This window comes from Triticum dicoccoides, chromosome 5A (assembly GCF_002162155.2).
Source record: "Triticum dicoccoides isolate Atlit2015 ecotype Zavitan chromosome 5A, WEW_v2.0, whole genome shotgun sequence".
NCBI lineage: Eukaryota > Viridiplantae > Streptophyta > Magnoliopsida > Poales > Poaceae > Triticum > Triticum dicoccoides.
The window spans coordinates 690,727,008-690,736,898 of NC_041388.1; the positions used below are offsets into that span (position 1 = coordinate 690,727,008).

Below are 9,891 nucleotides of genomic sequence, written 5' to 3' on the forward strand. Positions count from 1 at the left end.
ATGAAAGCAGTACCATATGCTTCGGCAGTTGGCAGCTTACAGTATGCACAAGTGTGTACTCGCCCTGACTTAGCTTTTATCACCTGGGTACTCGGTAGATATCAAGAGAATCCAAGCATGGAGCACTAGAAGATGGTAAAGAAAGCATTGCGTTATGCGCAAGGCACGAAGGACTACATGCTAATATACAGGAGAAGTGATTCCCTAGAGATAAAAGGGTATTCAGACGCAGATTTTGCAGGGGACAGAGATGATAGAAAATCCACGTCAGGATACGTCTTCACTCTCGCTGGGGGAGCTATTTCGTGGAAAAGCTCCAAACAGTCAATAGTTGCATCATCCACGATGTATGCAGAATTCATAGCATGCTTCGAAGCCACGGGGCAGGCGATATGGCTAAAGAAATTTGTACCCGACTTGAAAGTGGTAGATTGTATTCACAAACCACTAAAGATGTACTGCGACAACCAACCCGCAGTATTTTACGCTCACAACAACAAGTCGAGTAATGCTGCCAAAACAATAGAGATAAGGTATTATGTTGTGAAAGATAAAATCCAGGATCAAACTATAAGTCTCGAGCATATAAGGACAAAGCATATGCTTGCGGATCCGCTAACGAAAGTCTTACCACCCAATGTGTTCAAGGAACACTTAGCCGGCATGGGTTTAAGGGAAAGCCTTATAATTCCTGGATAGGCCCAAAAGGAACAGAATTTGTTTCTGAACAAAACGTATGTTGTAGCTGTATGATTCTATCGGCAATTAAGCTGTGACGATGAAACATGCTCTATGTACCAATATGTGATGAAACAGATAAATTAGAAAGTATAAGGTTAAAAGTAAAGCTGGGATCAAGGGGGAGAATGTTAGGTTGATCTCCACCGCGTGGGCCCAACGGCCCACCGGGCCCTTAGATCCGCGCCCTGATCGGGGACGCTCAACCCACTATGGTTGATGGGCCCCTGTGACCCGCGCTATATTAATAGAGGTGGGGGTCAGGGCACGCGATACGAGGTTCACCGCTGTCATAAAACCCACCGATATTCCCTACCGATCTAGGGTTAGCGCGGTGCTCACAGGAAGTTCCACTGCCGCCGCCATCCACTCTCTGCCATCACCGGCCACCGTCACCATGGCCGGCACCGGGAGTTCCTCGTCTGGACAAGCAGAAGGTAGGTTTACCGGATGATCTAGCCTACCCTGATCCAAAGAATCTATCACTCAAATCTTACCTCCAAGTACCTTTTTTTCTTGGAGATTTTCACTCTAGTTCTATGGGCTGTTTGGAACACCAGTAATGACGTCATGCAGGCGAAAGTATAAGGAGGAGCTTCACTGGCTTACTTTCATTTCAAGGCAAAAAAAGAAGAGATATGCACAGTTTGACTTGAGGCCCTTTCTAGGCACTCCTGGTGCCTTCTCTGTTTTAGATGTATAGCATGTTCTTTTTTGTTCTGTTTAGTTTCTTCTGTACATTACTTATTTGAAAATTTATAAAAAATCACTGGTGGAAGAAGTTACTAATTCCCTCGTAAATCGTAATAAAATCGAGCCAATACCCTTGCAAATATTTCGTTGCATGCATCAACCTGATTTGCAGATCCCCGGAACATATACTCTGCATTGTAAATTATGAATATCCAACCTTTTGAAAACAAAACAAAACTTTTGAATATTTCATTCCATGAATCAACTCATGATTCTCGAATTAAGACACATCTGTACACATCTTCTAAGTTGTAACTTGTAAGGTTCTATGGAGAGGACTCCGCTGCAATTTGTGGGCGATGAGAAGGGCCTCATTAGTTCGACTCTATCATGTGTCCTGACTCCTGAGTCGTGGCACACACATGCAATTGTTTTTGAAAAACATAACCGTATCCCAGTGTCCCTCTTGCTCTCCTCATCTTTTAGTGTTTTTTTATTTGATGTTCTGATCTGAGGAAACTGATAGGTTCCTATTTCCAGAACTTTGCTTGCTTTCAATTTTCCAAACAGAAGAGAACTATTCAGATCAATTAAGATTTAAAGAGTGCAGCGTGACTGTGTGAGCTGCTGCTACCCAACCCAAGTGATCACTCGTCCCAAGCCACTCACTCACTCACTATGGGCGTTTCCAGCTTTGGCAACAAGATAGGATAGCTCACAGGAGCATGAACCACGGGGCCATGGGAGGGCGCTGCTTCCTGAACCTCCTCCCCTACTCCACGACCCCCTGCAAAGACGGCGTCGGCATCGGCACGCCTGGTTCGTCGTCATGGCGCCACTCCGTCCACCACCACCACCGCACCAGTAAGGTCGTCGCCGGGAGGAGAAGCGCCGCGGCGAGTGTCTCCTGCTCCGCCGCATCCGCGCAGGCGCCGCCGTCGCAGAGCACAATCAAGGTACTGCTACCACATGGCATGGAATTGATTAAGGGGGTCATTAAGCTGCTTGGAATGTCATGTCTGACGCCCTGCTGTTCCCCTGGCGACGTACGTTGGGAATTGATTCAGGTGGTCATCGTCGGCGCCACTAAGGAGATGGGGAGGGCGGCGATCGCGGCGGTGAGCAGGGCGAGGGGGATGGAGCTCGCGGGCGCCATTGACACCCAGTGCATCGGGATGGATGCAGGAGAGGTGCGTGCTTGCTTGCTCACCACTCGTTCCCGTGTGCTCTGCCTCTGTTTTTTGCTCTGTTTCAGTTTGTGAGTGCTTCGTGTTGTTTCTTCAGTTAAGTGGCATGGACGAAGCCCTGGAGATCCCGGTGCTCAATGATCTCACCATGGTTCTCGGCTCCATAGCACAGGTATCGATTAGCATCTTCACCTGTGGAATGTTGACTCATCATGTGCTTCCTTTTCGGGTGCGCGTTTCGCTGACCGCAGGCAGATTCTGCTCTTTTCAGACAAGAGCAACTGGTGTGGTTGTTGACTTCAGTGAACCTTCATCCGTCTATGACAATGTCAAGCAGGTACATTATCCAATGTCAAGAATATACGAGCTGCATCCGCATTCATCCAGAATTGCAAATGCAGATTCAGGGAGTAGCAAACCGAAACTAATAATATCATCTCAAGAACGCATTTCAGAAACCGGGACGATGATCGCACTTCAGAACTAGTAAATTCATACGTTGTTCAGTTACTTTGTAGTACTGTAAGGAAGATACACAATAAGATCTATATTTATCGAATTTAAATTAGATTGCAGAACATAGTGGATGCTTAGATTGTTCAGGTTAATGAATCTTAGATGGATGCCTCAGACTATGTAACATCTCCATCAGCACTTGAGATGTGAAACCTAATACACTACTGACCACCCAAAAATGGTTTACACGCAGGCAGCAGCATTTGGCTTAAGCAGTGTCGTATACGTTCCGAAAATCGAGATGGATACAGTAACTGAGCTGTCAGCATTCTGCGACAAGGCAAGCATGGTAAGGCTACTACTGCTCGATCGTTTCTAAAATCCATCATGATCAGAATATTCAAACATGCAACCTTATGTTGAGTCCATGATCAGGGTTGCTTGGTCGCACCAACGCTGTCGATTGGCTCGGTACTCCTTCAACAAGCTGCAATCCAGGCCTCATTCCACTACAACAACGTCGAGATAGTGGAATCAAGACCTAACCCATCGGTATGAAGCACTCCCAACAAGTTAACCCTCTGCATTCAGTATGATATATGGATGTCTTCCAATCATTTGCATCACAGAACATTAGGTGCGGCTAATATTTTACCGCCTTGCAATCACAAGCAAGAGGGGAAAAGCCCAAGGAAAACGTTTACAGTACCCATCGGGAAAATAAATAATTTTGTGTAGATGTGCTATTAGCAATGTGCAGATTGCTAGACTGATGTTTGGCACTGACAGGACTTGCCATCGCCAGATGCAATACAGATTGCGAACAACATATCTGATCTTGGTCAGATATACAACAGACAAGATATGGATTCCGATAATCCAGTAAGTGCTACACAAACATTCGAAAATTTTCCTTTCGGCGTAAATTTTTAGAAGTAACATTGGCAGGAGCACTGATATGTCACTTTATTCCAAATTATAAACTTGAAAACTGCAAATGATATGTTCCACAAACTAACTGGCTAGTGTTGAAAAGGCGAGAGGTCAGGTACTTGGAGAAGATGGGGTGCGTGTGCACAGCATGGTTCTTCCAGGGCTTGCTTCGAGCACGTCGGTCGTTTTGTCTGGCCCCGGAGAGGTACATAAGCCCAAATAATACTTTTGACTGAACTTTGGATGAACTGACTACAGTACCATTATTTTCAGGTTTACACCTTGAAGCATGATGTTACAGACGTCCAGAGCCTAATGCCAGGACTAATTCTGGCAATACGGAAGGTGATACGCCTGAAGGTAACTGGCACTGCACTTTTCATGTGGTGTACTTGAGACAATGTCTTATTCACTGAAAAGATCACTACATCTTTTGCAGAACTTGATTTATGGTCTGGAGAAGTTCTTGTAGGAAATGATCAACTCACATTCACATATCATGAGGACTAGGGGTCATTTTTTCGAGGAAGAGAACTACAGTTTTTGATCTTCCAGCTGTTCACCATAAGAGATAAATAGGATTAAATCAATCCCTTGGCTCATAATCAGATAAGTGCCAACGACAAGGCGGATCCGAGACCTAAGAACGCGATGCAGAGTTTCGAAAAGAATGGCTCCATGCATAAGATGACACTTCTGATAAGAGCTCTAGACAATAAGCAAGCTGATGACAAGCCCTCATGTGTATACCTGGTGGCTTACTATACTGTTAGAGGCTTTTTCAGAAGCATACTCATAGAGATAAATGATACCAGTCACGCTATGATGCGGGTCCTTTCCAGTGTACCAACTTTTTTTTGGAACTCTAGTGCACCCTTTTAACTTGGTTTCGTCTACAACTCTGAAAGCACTACAGGATTGCTAGACAGAAATCACTGCCGACAGGGCATGAAGAAATCACACAGGAGCCTTGTAACTACAAACATCAGTCCAAATATTCATAGCAGCATCAACAGTGCAGGATATATCCTCAGCGCAGATGAGAATCCCGGGACAATCCATGCACAAATTCGACATATTTACCGCCGATGCCAAAGAAAAGCCATACAACCTCTCAGCATTGTATATTCAGCAATACACAGGCGAAAAAAAAAGCTAATGGAAAATTATCACAAAAGAATGTCGCGGCAGCATAACATGGTTCATCTTGAACCATCTAGTTTTCAAGGTACACGCCAATCATAGCAAGGTAGATTTTTTTAACTAAAAAACCCAACATTGCAGATTAAAGTGTCAAACTGACAGGATTAAATGTCTTGAAAGACACTAATATAACTTTTAAAAGATGAAACCATAGCCAACAGATAAACTATCATGTGGGTACTAGTGTTCAAGCCATGATCTTCGCAGACCTCATGTAAAGACTGTCCACAACCTTCCCAACGTTTGAAATAGTTTCGAGTGTGGCAGGGAAGATGGCCTCTGTTTTCATCTCCTCAAAGATAATGAGGCAACCAGCACCTTGATCTAGAGTACCAGCAAATTTCTTGTCAAGGATCATTTGTGACAGCTTCTTCTCCACATGGTCAACTGGCAATTCAATCATCTGAGCAACATGCTCAATCTCCACCCTCGAGTAGGGCTCAATCAACCTGCAGAGGTTCTGCTCCAGAAGGGTATCATACAGAGATGAAAGATGCCTGTGGACAATAGGGTCCTCCTCAAGCTGGGCTTTGTAATCACGAAGGGCGGTTTCAAAGTACTTGAGAGATCTCTTAGAGTAGGCATCCGCTACGGCTTTCATAGCATCAACATCAGGACCCACATACTTCAGGCTGGCCTTAGATGAGATTATTCCAGCAACATCGTCAGCATGGTTGACCATTATCTTGCACAAGAGCATGTACTTCAAGCTGAAGATAGCTCTTGGGTCGTCCAGTGCGTTGAAAGCCTCGAATGCTTCAAAGAAGTAGCTGTAAGCAGTTTTGTAGTCCTTCTCTTCCGCATGAAGGATTCCACTCTGCAGATCAATAGTGCCCTGCTGAGCTGGTGGAACATAAATGGCATTCGCCGCTGTTCTTGCAGCGGTCAGTGAAGCTTTGGCCTTAGGCAGGTTTCTCAGAGAGAAGTGGAGTTTGCTTTCCAAAAGGTCAATGTCCACAAGAAGCAACTTGTCATCAAGTCTCCTGACTTCCTTGATAAGTCCAGTAAGGAGGGTCAGGGCTTCAGTGTACTCTTGATTCTCCAAAAGAAGGGCCGCTAACCTTGCCTCCACACGCTGCCTGAGGAACGTACGTTTCTCTGCACGCGTCCATTCCACCATCTCCTTGCAGAGCGAGATCTGAAGATCAGATGTTCCAGGAATCTTGGCGACGGCATCAATGATTCCACGGACAATTTTTGCAGTCTTGGCCTTGGGAATCAGTGAGAAAAATGGCCTCAGCTGGGTCAAGAGATTACGCAGATCCTCGGCACGGTTCTCTTTAGTGAGGTAGTTTGTAAGGTTGGTAATCGCAAGCTCTTTTATTCTCAGTGCATCTGCAGATGAAGACGGGTCTTGGATCACACGGTAAAGGATTGAAATTGACTCTGAAGCATCCTTAGCCTCCTGAGCCTTTTCAATTGACTCAGTAGTAGCAGGAAGGTACGATGACTCCATTGCAGAAGACATGATCCCACCCTAAACTGCGAACAAAAAACAAATGCCAAGTTACGAAGCGTTACAGAATATCAAAGTAACACACGCCAATACATGGTGCTAAGTGAACTCATGAATTTTCTCCACGGCGCCTCCAATTAACAGATGAAGAACACAAGGGTGTGCATGAAACCACGACCACTAGAGATGCCGTTTACTTTAGCAACACTAACCAAGTTAGTTCTAACTTCTAATTACACTATCTGGAGTAGCTGACCACGACAAATGAACCCAACATATACCATGACATGCCAGGAAACACACACGTCGTACAAAAATCTTCAGTACAAAGTGGCTACTAGTGTCCTGAGTCATCGTTGATGATATAAGCATTATTATTCAGATTTACAGGACAACACCTAGAGTGCTATAAGTGCGTCTCAACAGCGTCCCAGCACCATACTGTACAAGGAATCATCCGGGGTGCTAAGTTGGCATAAATCAAAACAGATATGGTGTTCAATTCAGCTAGACGTATCAGTTTCTCTGAACATGAACTAAATCGGTGAAACGCTGTGCTACACCGGTGTCCAACAAATCGGCAGTAGAATCGACAATTGCCCTTCGCCAAGCTAGGCCGCAACAAGAGCTCCTGAAGCCTAATTGCCATGACCAGAAGAACCCTAGCCCCGGGATAAACTGCCAGAAGGGCATGGGGGAAACCGCGCAGCCCTCGGCAAGGTCCAGTTCTCTCTACGCTGACAAACTCGACAGGCTTCCAGAACGCGCTAGCTCGACCCAGCAGCGGGTTTTCGCGGAGCACCAACGTCGGCAGATCGGTTGCCGTCGGGACCGCCCCATCGGCGGATCTAGATGGCCGCGCGCATCCTAAAATCGGGGAGGCACCAGCGGGGCTTAGCTAATCGGCGGACGGCAGGGGGGCCGTACCTGAAAGGCCGGCGGAGGCGCGACGAGAGGGAGGACGGGGACGGCGACGGCGGCGGCGCGAGAGGGTTTCAGACCTGAGGGGTGGGGGTGACCGGTGAGGAACCGAAGGAGTCGGGAAGAGTCGGGAGAGGAAGAAGAGAAGGAAAGGTTCGGCGGCGCCGCGGCGGCCGAGAGAACGTTCTGTTAGATGGATTTATTTTTATTTTTTGAACTTTGTATAAATGAATTTTGAATATGAATCTAGGGCACATATAAATTGCAAGGTTTAAAATTAACAGTTTTGCTCTGGTATACACACTAAAAATTTACATGAGTCTTAAAGTTTGGTTACTTAAAAAGGCTATCGCCATATCAGCCTGCAAATCGGAGGACGCACGGGCGTGAAGCGAAGCGGAGGGTTCAGACTTGAGAAGTTGAGAGCAGGGGTGGGGGTGACCAGTGAGGAACCGAAGGAGTCGGAGGAAAAGCCGGGAGAGGAAGAAGAGAAGGAAAGGTTTGGCGGCGGCGGAGAGAACGTCCTGTATAGGTAAATTTTTTTTTTGAACTTTGTATACATGGATTTTGAATATGAATCTAGGGCACATATAAATTGCAATGTTTTAATTGACAGTTTTGCTCTGGTACACCCACTAAAAATTTACATGAATCTTAAAGTTCGGTTATTTTAAAAGTCTCATCATCATATTAACCTGCAGATCAAACATATTGAATAGATTGATTTTGGATATGAAAGACTATATTAAATTAAACCAAACTAGAGCCTTCAGACTCTGTGTTTAGCTTATGTAGGCGTGAAGAGGAACTTGGGTCATCTTTCTTAAAAAAAATCTATGTGAAAGCACTAAGAAGTTCTTAAGAAAAGATTTTCTATTCATGCCAGATGAGAATTAGCAAAATCTCATATACATTCAGTTAATCAAATAAAAAAATACACACGAATCTTCACTTGAAATCAAGTAGTGCACGAGTCAGATGATACTTTTTTTTTGCAAGGGTAAAAGAGATTTATTCTAAGACCACAAGGTTACAATCAAGAGGCAAAAGTTCCTTCACACAAGGTGGACCTCTACCTAGCCATACGGCAGTAGTGTTCTCCGTACGACTATACAAAGTCAATCGATCTGCTACCCTATTTTGTTCATGCTTAACTTTCGAAGGAATAAACTCTCGTTCACCCATAAAATGTTGAATCTCAGCTACCAAGTGTCCATAAGCGGAATACAGAAGGCTATCCCCCTTCATTCCCATCAGTGCTTCCTATGAGTCGGATTGGACAATGACAGGCTCCTCACTATGTTGAATAGACAGGGTCATTCCTTGCATTAGAGCATGTAGTTCGGCTTCCAGGGCGTCATTGCAGTTAAATATGCATCGATAACCTGCAAAAATAACATTGCGATCAGATGATACTTAGTTATGTGTATAGTGATGTCAGCTCTTCTAGATAAGAGTTGGCCACGCCCATAAAAGAATTGACGTGTGGATTTAGCACTTACAATGTAAGAGTGTATAGTGATGTTACGCCTTTACATGTGGCACCATCACACTATCGAATTTAATAAAAAAAATGAAAACACGTTTTTGTTTTGTTACAACGGCGATACAATGTGTACAAATCTAAACACAAGAAATCAAACTCAAACTCGATCTACAGTTCTAAGGAACAAAAATGAATCATCTTGTGAATAGTAGCTGAGTTTCCTATTAACAAAAGATCTTTTCATGAGGTATCGTTCACAATAGAATTCGTCTTTTTTGTTTGTTCATGTGAAAGTTGAGCATATATTTGAAATGTTATGGTGCGATATAATCATCATATCGATGTTGCCAAATTTTAGTGTTAGTTTTTAGCTGTCACAAATTCAACTAGTTTGGGAAGCGTCATGGTTGCGAGAGAAAAAACCAAAGGATATCACTCCTCTCATCTTCGCGGCCTCCAAGCGCAAGAGGTGGACGTTGCGGGATGCCATGCGTGACAACGCTTGGGTGCACCTTCTATGGCACTCTATGTGGACCATATAGCTAAGTTCATGGACCTTTGGGTTTTCCTTGAGCAACTTCAACTCCACACATACATACAAGGTGCCATCTCTTAGAAGTTTGAGGTGAATAGAGAGCACACAACAACTTTTAGCTTACAAGATCCAATTCTCGGGTTCCACGTCGACCACCATGAGCGAAACCGTTTGGAAGGTCTGGGGCTTCCCAAGGTCAAATTCTTCTTGTGGTTGGCATTCAAAACAAGATTTGGACGACATATAGATTAGAAAAGAGGGGATGGACAAATTATGGCTTTTG

General features: G+C 44.6%; 2 protein-coding genes across 3 annotated transcripts; one reads left to right on the top strand and one right to left on the bottom strand.

Annotated features, from left to right (window-relative positions):
- The first annotated feature begins 2,074 nt into the window (after window positions 1-2,074).
- Window positions 2,075-4,903, top strand: LOC119304192 (dihydrodipicolinate reductase-like protein CRR1, chloroplastic). 2 transcript variants are annotated; one of them, XM_037581368.1, is made up of 10 exons: window positions 2,075-2,387; window positions 2,499-2,621; window positions 2,716-2,790; window positions 2,890-2,955; window positions 3,328-3,423; window positions 3,510-3,626; window positions 3,864-3,956; window positions 4,111-4,212; window positions 4,281-4,367; window positions 4,447-4,903. In XM_037581368.1, exons 1-10 carry the CDS (start codon window positions 2,157-2,159, stop codon window positions 4,477-4,479), a joined length of 1,023 nt encoding a protein of 340 aa, XP_037437265.1. In that variant the 5' UTR covers window positions 2,075-2,156; the 3' UTR covers window positions 4,480-4,903. The 2 variants fall into 2 exon arrangements, with proteins under 2 accessions (XP_037437265.1, XP_037437264.1); XM_037581367.1 differs by having other exon boundaries at window positions 2,716-2,955.
- A 204-nt stretch (window positions 4,904-5,107) lies between these two features.
- Window positions 5,108-7,750, bottom strand: LOC119304190 (26S proteasome non-ATPase regulatory subunit 11 homolog). The gene is made up of 2 exons (XM_037581366.1): window positions 7,594-7,750; window positions 5,108-6,692 (listed from the first exon to the last, which is right to left on the bottom strand). Exon 2 carries the CDS (start codon window positions 6,676-6,678, stop codon window positions 5,398-5,400), a length of 1,281 nt encoding a protein of 426 aa, XP_037437263.1. The 5' UTR covers window positions 6,679-6,692; window positions 7,594-7,750; the 3' UTR covers window positions 5,108-5,397.
- Window positions 7,751-9,891: the final 2,141 nt, after the last annotated feature.

What these genes read in the sequence shown, in the direction of transcription:
- LOC119304190 (XM_037581366.1), bottom strand. Translation starts at nt 6,678, where the DNA reads ATGTCTTCTGCAATGGAGTCATCGTACCTTCCTGCTACTACTGAGTCA.
- LOC119304192 (XM_037581367.1), top strand. Translation starts at nt 2,157, where the DNA reads ATGAACCACGGGGCCATGGGAGGGCGCTGCTTCCTGAACCTCCTCCCC. An exon ending in TCGGGATGGATGCAGGAGAG is followed by an intron (nt 2,622 to 2,715) that starts GTGCGTGCTTGC and finishes TTGTTTCTTCAG; the next exon opens with TTAAGTGGCATGGACGAAGC. An exon ending in AATCAAGACCTAACCCATCG is followed by an intron (nt 3,627 to 3,863) that starts GTATGAAGCACT and finishes TGGCACTGACAG; the next exon opens with GACTTGCCATCGCCAGATGC.